General features: G+C 49.2%; 2 protein-coding genes across 3 annotated transcripts in view; one reads left to right on the top strand and one right to left on the bottom strand.

Moving 5' to 3' along the window:
- The window catches only part of NME7 (NME/NM23 family member 7), a 91,777-nt gene extending 90,447 nt beyond the window's left edge, over nucleotides 1–1,330 (top strand). For both annotated transcript variants that reach the window (XM_014947263.1, XM_014947264.1), the window contains exon 12: nucleotides 1,066–1,330. In XM_014947263.1, coding sequence (XP_014802749.1) covers nucleotides 1,066–1,098 — 33 coding nt within the window. In that variant the 3' untranslated portion in view covers nucleotides 1,099–1,330. The remainder of the gene's footprint in view (nucleotides 1–1,065) is intronic.
- Nucleotides 1,142–16,673, bottom strand: ATP1B1 (ATPase, Na+/K+ transporting, beta 1 polypeptide). The gene is made up of 6 exons (XM_014947265.1): nucleotides 16,357–16,673; nucleotides 13,127–13,255; nucleotides 6,090–6,245; nucleotides 5,111–5,295; nucleotides 3,231–3,311; nucleotides 1,142–2,581 (listed from the first exon to the last, which is right to left on the bottom strand). The coding sequence occupies exons 1-6, from the start codon at nucleotides 16,454–16,456 to the stop codon at nucleotides 2,315–2,317; spliced, it is 918 nt and encodes a 305-aa protein (XP_014802751.1). The 5' UTR covers nucleotides 16,457–16,673; the 3' UTR covers nucleotides 1,142–2,314.
- Between the last annotated feature and the right edge of the window lie 379 nt (nucleotides 16,674–17,052).

Raw genomic sequence — 17,052 nt, 5'->3', positions numbered from 1 at the left:
TAAATTAAGCAGTTCAGGGTGGTGGTTTTTTGTTGTTGTTGTTGTTGGGTTGGGTTTTATTGGTTTGGGGTTGGTTTTTTTTAACTGTCATGGCTGTGCACCTAAGAATTGAATTGTCAGGGGCAGTTGGTGCTGCCAAACCATGAGCCAGGGTGACCCCCCAAACGACAGCACCAGTGCACCCCGTTGCTGGGAGCCAAAATGGCCCAGGTGGAGCTTCCTGCAGGCAGAATTGTAGGGCTTTAATCAGGGTGCCTTTTTAAGCTCCTCGCCTCCCTATAAACAGGCAACAGCAAACAAAGCATTTGCAGGTGAGGTTTCCCCACCTCCTGCTCCTCGGGAATAGCGGGAAGCAGCCAAATGCGTGTGCTGCCTGCCATAGCCTACCCTGGGCTAGTCCTCCTAGCAGATGGCAAGAGGTTTAGCAGCTGGTTTTTCCAGCATCGTGCATTCCAATTAGGAAGGCTTTACTGAGCAGCTTGCTCCAGGATAGTCATGTTTTGTCACTTTATACAGAGAAATTCTCCCCGGTCGTCTGCGTCATGCAGCATAAAGCGATCTTGACTCCTGCAGGAAGCAGCTGCCACATGTTGTCACGTCTGCGCAGCCCCACCAGGCATGGCCTGTGCTCAGGGCCAAGCCACTGCCCCAGCAGCACCACAGCACAAGTTGCTGCTGTGAAGAGCTGTTTCTTTTGCTTGTGACTTTGGTGTGCACCCTCTCTGCCCCCACACCTGCAGATCATTGTGCTGGTGGGTGCTAAACCCTGTTCACCTGTAGCTGCTGTGCTTCCAGAGGTGGCAAAGGTGCAGTAACATTGACCACATTGGAGACTTTTGAGATTCCTGAGGTGTCATCAGGAGCACACGTGCCAAAGGGGCCTCTACTGCAGCCACAGCTCAGCTCAGGGAGGGGGAAAAACAAGTAACACCGACTCATGCTGGTCCAGAACTGGTGCCCAACACACCTGCTCAACGGTGGGAGCAGGAATTTAAGGCAATCCCAATGCACGTCTCAGCTCAGACCTTCTGGAAACAATACAGATGTATTTTCTGTTTGAAACAGGTGCAGTACTTCTTCAAGATCCTGGACAGCTAACAGTCCCCTCCTCGCCCAACGCAGGAGACACGCACACGGAACGGTGTGTTCATTCGTTTATTTGTCCAATGTTTCAACCTGACTGAAATACAAGATCAACAAGAGCACTGTACTCCTGGCTATTATTACATGTTAGAACATAGAGTTTTGCACTTTAGACAACATTTAACACCATTCTATGGGGTACTGCATTGCTTTTATAAAGTTTAAAATAAAGATTTATTTTCAAACATGTGACTTTGGTTTATTTCATACATTACACTTTCTTGCAGAAAAAATAAAATTGTACAACTGCATAAATATAAAATTCTTCCACCATGAAAATGGTTAAAACATTCAATAAAGACATTAGCACCACAGTGTGCGATGCCTCCAGCAAGGAAAAAAAAAAAAAAAAAAGAAAAAAAAAAAAAGAAAAGAAAAGAAAATATACAAAGCAAAGAGTTATGCCTATCACCGAGGAGAGTGATAGTCTGACCCGGTCTCTCACACAACATACTGGAGGATGAGGGAAAAGGTGGAGAGAGAGAGAGAGAGACAGCATTCGCTACAAAGCACAGTACACAATCATCTATTCTCTTTAACTTCACTTAAGTTAGTTTCCCCTGCCACCCCTCCAAATAAAATACCCTAACACCACAGAAAAGTCAGAAGCCGTATGGAGTGCTGTTAAATAGAGTCTCACAGGTGGGCCTTTCTTTGAAAAGGAACAAAATAATGAGAAGTATCATGCCAGTTCTAGTCCCATTGAGTATTTACACCTTGGACAGCAAAAGTCTCTGCTCACAAGAAGTAGAAAACAGATACAATACATGGCTTGAAAAATGACCAGAGTATGCACCTATAGTACTGTACACTAAATAAAATACACAAGGCAGCAATACTTAGGGGCCAGAAACACTGCTTACTACAAGTCAGTTATGGAATCATAATTTACAGTAAAAATGGGCATGTCCCAAGGCTCAATTTTGTTTTCTTTTGTCATTTACAGTAGAATAAATATTTGTCGCTATTGCTACACTTTGTTTACATTCTAACCTAGTAAATGCAGAAAGCTAGTGTAAAGCATATAGATTACGTGTAGGTCCCATACGTATGACAGTTTGTTCAAGACTAGTAGGTTTTCTTTTTTGTTCTCTTTTTTTTTTTTTTTTTTTTTTTAACCTTTTTAAATGGCTAGGAGGAGGAAGGGGAGAGAAGAGAGTTGTGCTTACGATCAGCTGCTTTTTATGTCAAATTTAATATCAAAGCGTCCCTGGAAGCGGTCCTTGTCGCTGTAGAGGATGTTCTGCCCGTAGGCCCTGCACTCCACGCGCACCTCCACGTCGTAGGTCAGGTTGGTGAACTGCACGGCCACCAGCGGCTGCAGGTACCGCGGCTGCAGGAGCTTCCCGTAGTAGGGGTAGTACTGCAGGGCAAAGCCGGGGTACCCGCCCATCCCATAGTACTCCACCGTCCCGATCTTGTCAGCATCCTCCTCTCTCTAGGGGGGCAACGAAAAGGAAGAACAAACCGTGACAAATTGCCCAAACTCCACCTTTTGCAGCCCTTTTCCCCAAGACCCAGCCCTGTCTGACCACCAGCTACACAACCACCACCTCCCAGCACCCATCAGCCGGGAAAGGGGCTTTTTAGTTCAAAACTCAACCACTTCTTTAAGCATTCAGAAACCACCACAGCTTCCTGCCATACTGTCTTTGGCCAAAATGCACTATCTTTGGCTTAAAACAAAAAAAAAAAAAAAAAAAAAAAAAAAAAAAAAAAAAAAAAAAAAAAAAAAGTTGCTGTTTCTCAGCTGCTTTACAAGGCCCAGCAAAACACCTCTTCCCTGCAGTCTCTTTTTTCAGCCACCCCTGCTAAGAGCTCCAGTGCAGAACTTGGAAACAAACCAGCTGCTTTTGAGGATCCCCCTTAACTACCCAGCCCTGCTTTTACCCCTCCCCGTGAGGGCTGCTCTGTCATCTGTCACCTCTTGGGTTCTGAAAGGCTCCTGTTCTGAAGGGGGAGAGATCCTGAGCAAGAACCACCCCAGCTGCCTGCAGGAAGGCAGAGAGGGGTCACAACACTGGGACAGGGACCGAGACAGTCATCTCCTGCAGTTTCCCAACTCCACTGACTGTATTTTAACTTACCTTAGCGCTGCAGTGGACAGGGATGAGATAGGGGTTGTACTTTGCCATCACCTCTGGAGGAAGGCTCTCATTTACCGGAGCCTAGAAGAAACCCAAAACAAGGGGACGTTACACAGGGGACACGTCTCAGCAGACGGCAGCACCTTTGCAGCAGCAAAGCTCAGTGGTACCCAACACATGTCCTTAACCAGCATCTCTTCTGGCTCAGTTTGAGAGGCAACAGCTCTTGGGACAGACACGCAGCGTAACACAACTAAAAGCCGAGGAGCTTAACCCAAGCAGAGCGAGCTGTTCTTACAGCTTTACTGCTGCGGGTACCAAGGGAAGCACATCAGGCTATTTTTAATTGTGTGGTGTCTCTGGGGGAAGTGTTTCAGAGTGGCAGCTTGTGGGGCTTGTTTGTGCAAAACCCAGGCAGCAGCAGGAAGGGACATGCTGCTGGAGGACTTGCCACCTGCCTGCCAGGTGTGTGCAGCCAGGATGGGAAACGCAGGGGGAAGGACAAAGAGCAGCCATCACACCCTGACATTGCTGAGCTTCAACACCACCTACAGGGAAGGACAAAGGCTCCCAGCATGCCAGGGGAAGAGGGAAAGGTGGGAGCACCAACTCTGATGACCTTGCAGGTCTCAAATCTGCTTTGCACACACCTTGCCCAACACAGGAGCTACAGGGTCCCTGCTGGAGCGTGGAATGAGGTAAACAAGTGTTGCTGTGGATACACCCATCATTTCTAAGACAACATGTAAAGTCATTCCTTGACCAGCCTCTGCTGTCTAATGCGGTCGGGAGCTCTTCAGAGCTCTGTAGCAACCAGGAACACACCAAACCCTTCTCTTCCCCAGCCATCAAATGTGCCCATCTTATGTCATCCCACAGCCACCACCTCCCAAGAACAGCACATTCCTCCTAAACAGACCCACTGTTTCCACCCTGGATCAGATGAGCCAAAATTCAACTAATTTCTTTTAGCACAGGACAGGCTTCCTTCGAAGAAAAACATTCCTCAAAACACATCAGCCAGACAGCACCATTCCCTGTCCTCGACTGCGCGGACGGATGGGGGTGAAGGCAGCTTAGCCCACCACACGCACCGTTTTCCAGCCTGACGATGGAGTGGCAGGTTTTCCTCACCACTGAGTTCTTAGAGAGTTTTTTAGCATTGAAATGTGTTAGGGGGGGTGGTGGTGGAAACTAGAAGCAGAAGCCATTCTGGTCGAGATTAACATCCTCCAACATGACTGCAAACGTGCCCTCAGGTGCAGGACAGAGACACCCTACAGCGCCTGGGAGGCTGCATTAAATAACCTAAAGATCTCCTCACCTTTCTTGCAGTAAGAGCTGTGCCTGACCCTCAGGTAGAGTTTATGCTTTATAGCCTATATATTAGTCTGATAACGAATATCAGCACTATTTCATTTAATAAAGTGGTTTTAGCAAGGCAGGCAACTCCACACTGCCTGAGGAAAGAATGAAGTAGATCAGGGCACGACACAATGTACTGATCTGACTACAGATAGAGTCGGTCTGGGGCAGTCCCAGGGAAGCACACAGGCCCTTAAGATGGGATTTATCATTTGGAGACAAGACCTCGTTACAACGAGTCAGTTAGCAGGCTCAGAAGTTACCAGATAACCAGCCAGGCGTTTGCACTGGGACTGGTTTGCACTGCTGCTTGTTACCAACTTGCAGGGTGCAGTTTTCATTGCTTTTTAATGGGAAGCATTTTTGAAGACAGTTACTCAAATTGTATGACAATTTCTCCTCCAAGGGGTTTAACACTGAGCTCTCTTCAGAGACAGAAAAGCAGGCACAGCAAATCTGCAGCCAACTCCTCCTCATCATCAGTAGCCTCTACTGGAAAGGGAAGAGATACTTGCCTTAGGTTTGAAGCCAATGATTCTGTTGAGCTTGACGAGGATGCATGGTTTGCCATCCTTGTACCCAAAGGTGGGATCGTTTATTCCAGAACAGTTTTCCAGCCATTCACGTTTGAATTTGCAGACCTTCTTCTGGCCCTGGGCATCATTATATGGTCCTCTCTCTTTGTAATCGGTCGGTATCTCTGTCATAGTCGGGGAATGGAAAGACAACCACATGCAACGTGACTTTTTGTTTGTCAGGAACAGCAACACTTACACTTCACTGTGTAGTTTGGATTCCCCCCTCATCCAGACAGGTAAGTGACATCACCTTCTCAAGGCTGACCCCACAGACCTGCACCCAGCCACCCCCCACCCGTGGGCTGGTCCCAGACCAGCAAGTTTCGGGTGGGGGTGTGTGTTTGTTTTTTAACTGAGGATTCTTTCAGACCACAAGAGAAGAAACACATTTGTAATGCACTGGCTCAGAGAGAATTTTTGGCAGCGTTTACAAGCAGGTTCCCCTCAGATTTTATATGCGCACATTATGAGGTGATAAGTCACATTCTGCATTATTATATATAATCTATTAAAGAATAATACTCCCAGATGTTTTGCTGCATGCGTCAAGAGGACAGACTTTGGCTTTAGCAAAGTTGGCAGTAAAACCCCCGTGGCTTTCAGAGGATAAGGTCAGAGCCACGTGACTTTTAGTGTCAGCTGCAACTTTCTCCAAGTGAAATCTGGGAGGTCCCAACCATAGAACCTCTACAGTAAACTCCTAGGTACATCCCTGGCCAAGTCTGTCCAAATAGATCATTTAATGATCAGCCCACACGACTGAAGCCAGAGCCTGCCATTTTACCAACATGCTGTTGGTTACAATAAAAGAACAGCCATAAAACAGAGGCCACCACTGCTCTCCCTCAGCTTCTGATGGACCTGAGGTAGAGGCATTAGTCAGAGCCCTCAGCCTCAGGAAGCAATTGAGACTTACCCCCACAGTCCTGAAATACAATGTTTTCAGTTTGCTGATCGGCGCTGTAGTCCTTTAAGAACTTCTCAAGATTCTTCACATATGGCTCAAAACTTTTTTGATCGGAGATAGTAAAGGCAATTTCTGTCTTTTGTACCTGGGGGATTTGAGTCAGTCCTGAGAAGAGCAAAATCAAAAAGAAACATTAAGCACACCTCAGAGTTGCACAGCCTCTGGGCAATGCAACACACACCAAAACCGTAACTCATTCTAACAATCTCTATTTTTCAGACTTCAGGACTCGTACAAAACAGCTTAAGCTCACAAGAGGGGAGGCTCTGACGGGCTCTTATCTCCTCTTTCCAACAACAGTCTGGAATATTCAGCACGGTGTTTGCATCACTAAGCAGATAAAAAACACAACCCAGAAGGGAGGCTATACATCAAGAAAAACAGCCAACAACAGGTCCCCTGCCCGCTTCTGCCTCCTCCCCAGGGACAGAAGGGAAGCTGTGTGCGTGTGAGACCAACCACACACAATTAAGTCCCACAGAAGCCTACTCTTATGCATGTGTCCCTAACAGGTCAACGTGAAAGTCTACAAAACACACCAACGTGTTCAGGATAAAAATCAGAGCTGCCCACTCATCAGCTCTCACAATAAAACACGATAGGTTCCCCACATCAGGTATGATCACTCTCTGCTGGTTGTAGTCCACATTGCCTTTGTGCAGTCTCCCTTGTAGGATGCAGGGCAGGAGACATTTTCTCACTCAGTAAATTCATCAGCCTGATGGTTTTCTCTGGCCTTTTCCCTCCGTAAGCAGGTATTTCTCACTACAGAAATGGCCTTCTGAGCTCTCGAATCAGAAGCTCATCACCGAGTAGGTGAGCAGGAAATATCATAGAGATGTGCCAGGTCCTGGCTGTGTAACTACCTCCACTTTTGATTTTAGGAGGATGAATAGAAAAAGAATGCATAGAGAATAGAAGGGACAAGATACATGCCTAGAGATGATGAAAAGTGCCAAGCCCTTCACTTTTCATTATGGGGCTTGGAAAATAGTTGCTCCGGCGTGATGTTTAGGTCACGATTTAATTGAATGCACTGATGCATGGCTAGCATTTTAAACTTAAGTAATGGGAACTGAGTTCACGCTGCTTTTGTGGCGGCCACAGTAATTATTGTGGTCTTGACTTCTGTTCTGTTTGTCATCTTCATTTTAGCAAGAACAAGAAAAAGGAGCAGGGGAGCAGCCTTTGCTTTGACAGCTTTCAGAACAGGCCCGTTGCCAACAAGTTCCCTTGGTGCAAAACTCAGGCAGCTTAGCTGGCTGGCCCCAAACCACAGGAGCTTGTGACTCCAGCAATTTTTCCAAAGCCACTTGAGTGCTTCTGCTTAGTCCCTCCTCAAGGCAGCTCACCGCTCCCCCCGCCCGCTACCCACCGAGTTGGAATTTGTAACCCAGGACAAAGATTAGCTTTGTTCCCCTAAACGCAGCTCCCAGTCGCCAAAGATAGCGAGACACCCAGCGAGCAGCTCAGGGTTTCAAGTTTTATTCCAGGAAGCAGCTTTAACCGCTCAAAACTCCCTCTGGTACAAATTGACCAGGTTGAGTGTTACAAGTTTAGAAGCGACTTACTGCTCCGTGAGCAGAATTACCTCCTACTCTCCAAAGTCAGTGGTTTTCAACCCCTTTTCAAGCAACAGTAATTGCTTTCTTGCTTCACTAATGGTTATAAATATATATATATATAATAAATAATCTGGGTTCAATTTTAGTAAGGGACTTCAATCCCATCCTGCCAGACCCTCCTCATGTTACCACCCAGCTGGGAAGCAACAGGCTGAGTCACTTGAAGTGGCGATCTGGAATTGCAGCAAAGACAGGCCTGGGTTGCTCTCCTGGCTCTGCCTTTTCCAGAGTTCAAGTTACAGGTGTGTCATTCAAGTGTATAAATATAAAATTCAAGGAAGCTTGCCCAGGCTTGTTAAGCTACGGTCGGGCAGTTAAAGCTATTACTTTTGCTCAGGACCTCTAAAACAAAGGAACTCTCCACCTCTGCTTTTTGTCTTGCCCAAGGTAATGGATAAAGGCACCAGGGCAGGCACGGCAAAGGTGAAGGGAAGGTCAACAATATACACCCCACGGTGTGTAAAAGCCACCTAACAGAATATCCCTGTCTGGTTAGGACAGCCTGGCCCTGACACATACAGTTCAAAGCCAACCCTCTGCCCATGAGACAGGTGACTTGGTTGAGAGAACAAACTTCCACCCCAAAGCATCCCTGTCTTGCAAATCTTTGCAGAGCAGCAAATCCATACAGCTGCTGCAGCGGTGAGCCCAAGAGAACAGCCATTCCTGCCAGGCAGACTGGGTCTGTGGCCATAGCTGGGCTGCTTTCAGCCAAACTTTGGGCATTTACAGGTACTTGGATGAATCAGACTGGACTTTGCTACAGAATGTGGGGCTTTTTTTGTTTAGGACCAGAGCAAAGTAGAGACCAGTCTCCCCGCATAAGTAAGAAAGCAAATCTTTATGAAGATTAAAGGCTTGTTATGAAAATGGCTTTATCCCAATTAAAAATGTATTACTGGCTTCCACCACAAACTCCATTCTCACATGCCAGCACTGACCGGACACAACACCCTAACCACAGATCTATCATTTCCTCCTTTGTTTTCCATCTGTACATCCCACAGCCAAAATAAAAGCTTCAATGCCATTATCAGAGCAGTGCTATCACTGAACCCTTCTTAAGCAGTCTTGATTGTTGTTTGGTATGGGGTTTGGTTGGTTTTTTTTTTTTTTTTTTTAAAAGTGTGTTGATTTGGTGCAATGAGAGCAGGTAACCTCTGCAGAACACTTTTGGAACCCTTCCCTCACCTCTATTAGGGAAACTGTAGCAAGCAGGGATAACAAGAAAAAAAAAAGTTACCAGGCTAAGCCATTGCAGTGCTACCTAGGAGGGGTTGCTAGACATCTAGGGAAGTCTGGGGCTCAGTACAGGGCTGAATAAGCCTCTTAGGGGCTTCACGCACAAGAGGAAGCCATTTATGAGCAAGCTCTGTGGGGGAAAAGAAACAAAGCCTCAAGCACTTTCATAGCCAGGCGTCTAAAGAACCCTCTCCTCATCTTCAGACTATGATCCGTTTTGCCACAGTTCTGTGTCTCATGCTACTAACAGCAATGCACCACCATGTCATGTGTGGTGATGCTGTTCTTCACACATCGAAGGATCAAGTCTTACTAAGAAAATACTGACAAGCTACTTTTGAAGATTTCCACAATTGGCTCAGAGCACATTGCTAGGAAATACGGTTACTGGCTTCATTTGAGGGACACTGTCCATGTAAATGATGAGAGATGCCTTGACTTGGTAACAGATACCCCCTTCTGTTGGCCTTCTACTCTGTGGATGTACCAATATACCTAAAACAAAAAAGTGTGAAGTAGATTTTTTTCCAGCTACGGTTTCGCTTCCAAATCACCACTGTGGATTAAAATCATATTTATTCAACTTCATTTAAAATCAGATATTCCACATAGACTTTATCATTCTAGGCTGCAAGAGCAAGGAAAAAGTATTCTGAGGGTGAAGAGGAGGAAACTAGAAGTGGGAAGTCAGGCTTGTTATTAGGAATGGTTGTGTAAGTTCATAGTAAACACCGTTGCTTCATCATGCAACATTCATTTCCAGGTATCATGCAATCTTGGTTCAGAATGAGTCTGAACACTCCCCTGGGATTGCAGCAATGACAAACTGAGTGATCACTACAACATTTCCATTTACCCCCACCCCTCAACCCATCTCACTAAATGAGATTAGACTTTAAAAACCTCTACACCAACCGATGCCCTTCCAAGTTTCTAGTCACCCTCTACCTGATTCCCAAATCGCAAAAAGCAGGTGCAAGTTTTCTACAAATGCAGCAAAATCTGCTTGACAGGTAACACCCCTGGAGCTTGAGATTCAGAGTTTTCTTCCAAGCATAGGTGGCGAGATGACAAGAGATCGAAACAGAAAATTGCAGCTTCACAGGAGGTGGCATCATATGCTCCTTGGGGCTTTCCTGACACCTCCCTGCTGCCATCCACGCTAAAGCAGCCACATGGGGAATACACACCCGGGCAGCCTTTTCCATGGCACATTTGCTGCCCAAGCACATCATGGCCAGGAAGCACATGAAGCAGGGACACCTGAAATCTCAAGTTGAGCAGAGATTCCTCCTTCCAGCTGCCCCTTACAGAGCCCCAGGCAGCAGGGAGCTCTCATCCCTGCACCAGACAGGACCCTGCGTTTCACAGGATGCACACCACAAGATGGCAGGATACACAGCCCAATTTATACCGGGGTAGGGAAAGGGAGGAGAAGGAGAATGCAGTATATTTTTTTAAATACTCAATCCACCGTGTTGAAGAGGCAGTAGCCTCATCCTTCCTTATTAGCAGGGTTATGTCCTCTGTGCCTAAAGCGGAGTCCGCGCCTGCAGCACACGTGGAGCTGGGAAGCTGGGGCTGTCGCAATGGCAAGGCTGGACAAGAAGGTGAACTGCACTGTCCCTTCCCCCACCCCAAGACAAAAGAAGAGCTGGAGAGAAAAAAAAAAAAAAAAGACTACCACGGAAAGGTACAAAACTCAGCTTGCCCTGAAGCCCTATATAACATTCCTGTTGTGTTCAATGCAGAAACCAATTAGCATAGTAATGACACTTGGGTACAAAAATAGCACTTTATGGGTTTCAATGTTATACCCATGTCAATAACTCAATAAAACATCCTGTAGGTTCTGTTGCTGTTATGAAATCTGTTGTATTTCAGAACCAGAATGATATTATAGCAGCCTCTACAGCATTTTCTCCTGCAAATCCTGAAGGGAAGCGTAGTTCCTCCTTTCCTAGCTGTTTTGGGCTCACACAGCAGTGATTTGCCCAAGAAGGGCAGAGCACTGTAACAAGAATAAAATCAGGTTCTCTAGCTTCCTAGAACATCCAGGGCTCTATCAAGCTGCCAATATACATACTCGGCTCTCAAACCCTCCCACAAGAACCAGGAATTAGAATGGCACAACACCCTATTTTATGTAGTTCATAGTCTGCAGTCATGAAGAATTCAAGTCTGATGCTCCCCAAGTGAATATGCCCACACGTGTGTTCATTGTCAGAAGAGCAATTGTGCCCAACTTCCACCGTGCTTTACCCCCACCTTGTCCACATCTGTAGAAAAAAATGTCACATGATGCCCTGAAAAGGATCCTGTGCTATTGACTGGTAATTATTTCCTTGAAGTCATATGTGTGCTGTTACAGCTTGGTTCAAAACCCTTGTTTATTGGGCTGCTTACTGTCCTGTATTTGAGGAGCTGGATTCTGTTCCCTTTGATTTGAGTATATGACCTGAAAGCCTATGACAAAGATCCCTGACAACATTTTCATTCTTCCTCCATTTTGATTTCTGTAGTATATGCTACAGGAGTCTCAAAATTCAGTTCCTTTTTTTGGTTAAAAACAAAAAAGGGGTAAGCCCCAGAAAAACTGGTGCAGTATGCAATTAAGAGATGAATAAAAATCCTCTGCAGGCTGAAATCTTACACAGAAATTTTACCACATAGTTGCTTTTGAAATTTCTGCTCTTACACAGAAGGCAAACAGTTTACCTAGAATGAGTAATTATGTGACACCAGGCTAAACAGCAGGTCTATCTGGATGTGACCCAAGATCCATGGGCTTCTTCGCTAATTATTTCATGTCTGGTGAGACCACTGGGCTTCAGCTGGTGAGAAACACATTATTAAAATAACTATTCCACCATTAGCCGTGTTGGCTTTTCAGATGCAGCTAATGGCTCTGGGCAGTATCAGTGACAGTTTTGTCCTTCCTGCAAATGTCAAAGCCCATCGCAGAGACAGAAACAGTCACTTTCAGTGCTTAAGACAGCTTTTACCCCAGCCACACCAGTACGTTAAAAAGTGCCACACATTAACACAGCAGTTCTAGTCTCTGTTCCGTCTTTAAAAAGTGCTTGTGGAAAGGCAACTATCTGAAAAAGATTATTCTTTGCTGAGATGTAACACCATTTGGTGAGGGTAACATTCCCTGTGTTGTCAGAGCAGGGAATAATCACAGCATAGGACTGCAAACAGCAGGGCTGTAAGACGCCATGCGACACCAGAGCCAACTTCTGTAGCTACGAGCCATCAGCCTCACAATTGTCACTTAAATACCACTGTTATTAAAAGCTTCTGAACTGTTTTACACAGCAACTGGAGACAGATCGTTACCATCCCCAGTGCCAAGCAGCCTCAAGGTCATTTGCAATGTGGGAAAGCAGCAGTTGCACAGCTCCCCCCCACGCTCCCAGCCGCCGCCGGCTGCAGCGGGAATGGGATGGCGCAGCACAGCCCGGAGCGGGGAACCCCCCCAAGGGATACTCACTCCTCTCACCCCCAGCAAGGGGGGCAAATGATCAGAGACCAACACAGACAGGTCATGCATCAGCAACTCTAAGACCCATCTTTAACCTCCCACCACACAGGCAGTCGAAGCACCCATTAGTGAGTGCTCCCATCTCCTCTAGGTGACACACAGTAGTTCTGCGTCGGCTAATACAATTCAGTAAGCTCACCTAGAATTGATACTTCTTTCCCTTTCCACAGATAAGGCTAACATTTTACCTTCCTCCCTTCACTTACCCATGGGAACACAGGGGCTATGAAGAAAGGAAAACTGAACCCAGCTTCTTCATACAGCTTATTCCCAAGTGAAGCCTCCTAGCCTCACTCCATCACTTCAGCTTAGGGGAAGGGAAGAAGAGCAATCCAGGTTCCAGCTCCTCACAGACAGGAGGCATATTTCATGTGATGCAACCTTTAGTTCTAGCAGGATTGCCTTCAAGCCCCAGTACTGTTAACACAGAAGGCTGAGAACATACCCACCCCCTACAAATATGTGTTGCAGCAACGACATGCTTATTTCATCCTCCTTCTTGAGGTGAGTAACCAACCCGCCTCCCCAGAACAGCTTGCATCAAGTCAAACACAGGCCTCCTATTTAGTTACCTGGAGGTGCCACTCGATCCTGGTATTTGGGCTCAAATTCACTGACAGTGAGCAACATCACTTGGATGGTCCCAATGAATATACCTGCCAGGCAACCGTAGAAGATGACATAGAAGAGGAGGATCTTAACTGCAAGAGAAAACAAACAGAAAGAGGAATCAAATCAAACCCTCAAGGCAGTCACATCTCAGGACAAAATTTCCAAACTTGACCACTTGCAAGGAAGAGCCCAGCACACCGAATTCAGATGGCCAGCCCTGCTGCAGAGGCAAATATTTAACAGTGAGGTTATTCTCCAATGGAGACAGAAAATATAAGTCACTTCAGTTGTTTGGGGAGGGCTGGAAGCACAAGCCCCTGAAAACCTAGAAATCCATGAATCGGGATTTGGGATTGTAAAATATGAAAATTAAACCACGTTCTTCCATGTTTTAATGGATCCTTTGGCTGACACAGCCCTACCATTGCATGCTGCCACAGATGGCAGACTTTCAGTGAGGCAACTGCACAGCAGCAAGAAGCCACGATATGGGTGTACCCTGAAGGACATTCATTCCACAAAGCTCTAGGCCTCAAAGCTATTTCCAGGAGAGTCTACAATAAATATTTCATTCAGGTTCCTAAGCAATTATAAAGCCCAATTTCCCCTAGTAATTCAGGCTATCACCTCCAATAAAGACAATGGGAGCAGGATTCAGGCCCAAAATAGCTCCAATGCTCCATCTTAAACATAGGAAAGGACTCAGACATGTCACAGTACCGCACGTTTAGCAGCCTTATATGTCTACAGAGGCACTCCAGCACTGCTCATACCAATTAAAAAGTGAATTACATAATAATGAAAGACTGAATTTAGTTTTGGTCTAAAGGGAGATGCCTAGAATAATCTTGGAGGGGGTGAGGGGGTGGAGAAGAGCCTGGAGACACAGCACAGATCAGACTCTGGGTATCAGTTACCTGTTTACAGGGATTATCTCAACTGATTAACTGCACAGTAACATGCCGTACTAGGCATCACCAGGCTGCCTACAGGAAGGCTAAGCCAGCCCATGCCAAGCAACTATATGCTAATCAGGCTGCAGGAACCAGCAGGCCAGCCCAGAAGCCAAAGAGAGCCTGCTTGATCTTGGACTGTCCTCATCTAATTGCCAACGAAAAAGGAGGTGGTTTATTTGAAGTACTTGAAGCGATGAGCTACCAAGGAAGGGCAAGAAGCAGCAGGTGGATGTATTTCTCCTCATTCCCCAGCCCAATCATTAAAAAAAAATCTCCATCATTGGAGAAGCCTAGATGAGAACAGGCAGTCCTGGTTTTCTTTTCACATCTATGAAAGACAGGTGAGCAGGAGGGACAGCCATCGACACGGAGACTGAGGGACACAGACAGGCACTCCATCCTCTTGTCTTCCTCACGTGCACCAGAGGCAGGGGAGATAACCAGGGCTGGAGGGCAGAGCTGGATGCGGTAACGTGGTGCTCCAGGAGTTAAAAGCACTCTTTGGTATCCAGGCAGCGTAAGGCAAATGGCTGTGACGTCAGGGACATGTGGAAATTTTTTCCAGAGCACGGTCATAGGAGGTGCTGTTGTAACAAACCAAACACTAATGCTGTTGTCTGCAGCGTAACGCCTTTGAGTTTTGTAACATCAAAAGGCAAACACTGGGAGGTAGCTTATTTAATCAGGTTCCCAGCCAGGATGCTCTTAACGCCAAAGACACCTTAAAGGTCAAAACCACTCCGAGGTCTCAGAAAACACACAGCGGGTCTAAGCGACTGAGCACGACATGGTTGAAGGAGAAAGCCTCCCGCAACAGGTAGGTTTATAACAGAGGAATCGGATCATCAGCCTGCAGATCGACTCCACAAATGGAAATCAGTCCTAGGCAGATAGGTACAGGCACTCTGGGAGAAGGACCCGGTTCAGCCTCCGCATTTGAAGCACTGCGCAGTTGCCTGGTGCCTCGGGAGCAGAAAATACCTATCCATGCGCACCCACAACCCAATTCTGCTCACGTAAAGATACAGCAGAAGCCTGCTCCAGTCCACCCGCCCGCCAGAGCTGGAGCTGGCGGCTCTGGATGTGGCACCTCCGGCTGATCCATTACAGCAGGAACCAAATTCACCATCACAAGGGTGGCACACCAGCTGTGGTTGGCAGCAACTGGAAGACTGTCTACTCACGTAAAGAAAATGTTAAAAGCCTCTTAGTCTAAGTGCTATTTGTACAGCACCTAATAAATACATCATGAGCATTTAATCACGAACGCAGATATGGCCATTTCCTTCTTGCAGAGGTATTAAAAGCCAATTGTTCTCTCTCGACGAGGTAAAATTAGCTCAGTTTCCTTCATCCAGAGAAAAGGGGCAAAAAAAAAAAAGGAAAGCCACCTTGATGTCCAAGGCAGAAGACAGCCGGGAGGGCAGGCTCCCCCGACAGCGATGCTCCGGGCCGGGCCAGCCGCCGGGGAAGGAGACCCAAGGACGAGGCGCCCTCGCCAAGGTCGGCCCTCCCCGGGCTCCATCCCGGGGCCGGGGTCCGACCCTGCCTCATCCCCGGACCCACCTGAAGTCACACCTCCGTGGTGCGGAGCCCCACGCACCCCATCGGGGCCCCGCAGGGCACCTGGGGAGAGCGGGGGGGGGGACCGAGGAAACCCCTCACCCCCTCCCACCCCTCACCCCGCGGGGACTCGTCGCGCCGGTCCTGGCGCCAGCCCCCCTCGCCCAAAAAAAAAAAAAAGGAAAGCCACCTGGATGTCCAAGGCAGAGGACAGCCGGGAGGGCAGGCTCCCCCGACAGCGATGCTCCGGGCCGGGCCAGCCGCCGGGGAAGGAGACCCAAGGACGAGGCGCCCTCGCCAAGGTCGGCCCTCCCCGGGCTCCATCCCGGGGCCGGGGTCCGACCCTGCCTCATCCCCGGACCCACCTGAAGTCACACCTCCGTGGTGCGGAGCCCCACGCACCCCATCGGGGCCCCGCAGGGCACCTGGGGAGAGCGGGGGGGGGGACCGAGGAAACCCCTCCCCCCCTCCCACCCCTCACCCCGCGGGGACTCGTCGCGCCGGTCCTGGCGCCAGCCCCCCTCGCCCGCCCCGGGCCGTCCTCGCCGGGGGCTGCAGCCCCGCTGCAATGGGCGGAAGGCGGGGCGCCCGGGGCCGTGCTGCAGTGCCCGCCGCATCGCCACCACCACCGCCCCCCGGCCCGGCCCCGCCGCCCCCGGCCCAGCACTCACACCAGCTGCCCCCGGTGCGACCCAGCAGCTCCTTCTTCTCCGAGTTCCAGATGAATTTCTTCCAATTGCCGTCACCGTCCTTGGCCTTCCCGCGGGCCATGGCGAACGGGGGGTTGGGGCGGGCGAGCGGCGAGGAGCGGACTAGCCCTGGGCGGGCGGCGCCGGCAGGCCCCGGCCGAGCTCCGTGTGCCGCCGCACCGGTAAGGTCTAGGTGCGCCCGCCCACGCTGCGGGGCAAGGCGGCGGGGGGAGTGTGCGGGCTGGAAGGGAGCGGCGGCGAGGGGGAGCGGTGCGGAGCACACGGGGCACGGAACGACCGCGCTCCCCGCCTGCCGCGCCCCTTCATATACACCACGGCTCCGCCCCCACGGGCGCCTCCGCCAATGGGCACCGCCGGAGAGCTGGAGGGGCGGGGCCCCGGGTGGGGTGCTGACGGGCGGGGGGCGCGTGGAGCGGCGGGGCTGCGGCAGACGGCCCGGGGCGGGCTGCGGCGGGCGCGGGGCGGGACACGCGGGCACACCTGCACGCGCGGGCCCGCGCACGCGCGGTACCGCAGACACCCTCCCCGCCCCCCCCCACGCGGCTCCGCAGCGGAGGGTGGCCGGGCGCGGGTCACGCGGGGGGCGGGGGTGCGGGGGTGTTTAAGGCAAAGCGGCGGTGCCTCCAGCTCGGGGGACTCGCCCTGGGCCGTGTCCCC

The sequence above is a fragment of the Calidris pugnax genome, unplaced genomic scaffold (assembly GCF_001431845.1).
Source record: "Calidris pugnax isolate Ruff unplaced genomic scaffold, ASM143184v1 scaffold95, whole genome shotgun sequence".
Classification (NCBI taxonomy): domain Eukaryota; kingdom Metazoa; phylum Chordata; class Aves; order Charadriiformes; family Scolopacidae; genus Calidris; species Calidris pugnax.
Note: the sequence above shows the minus strand (reverse complement) of the source record. Positions and strands in the feature narration are given on the sequence as shown.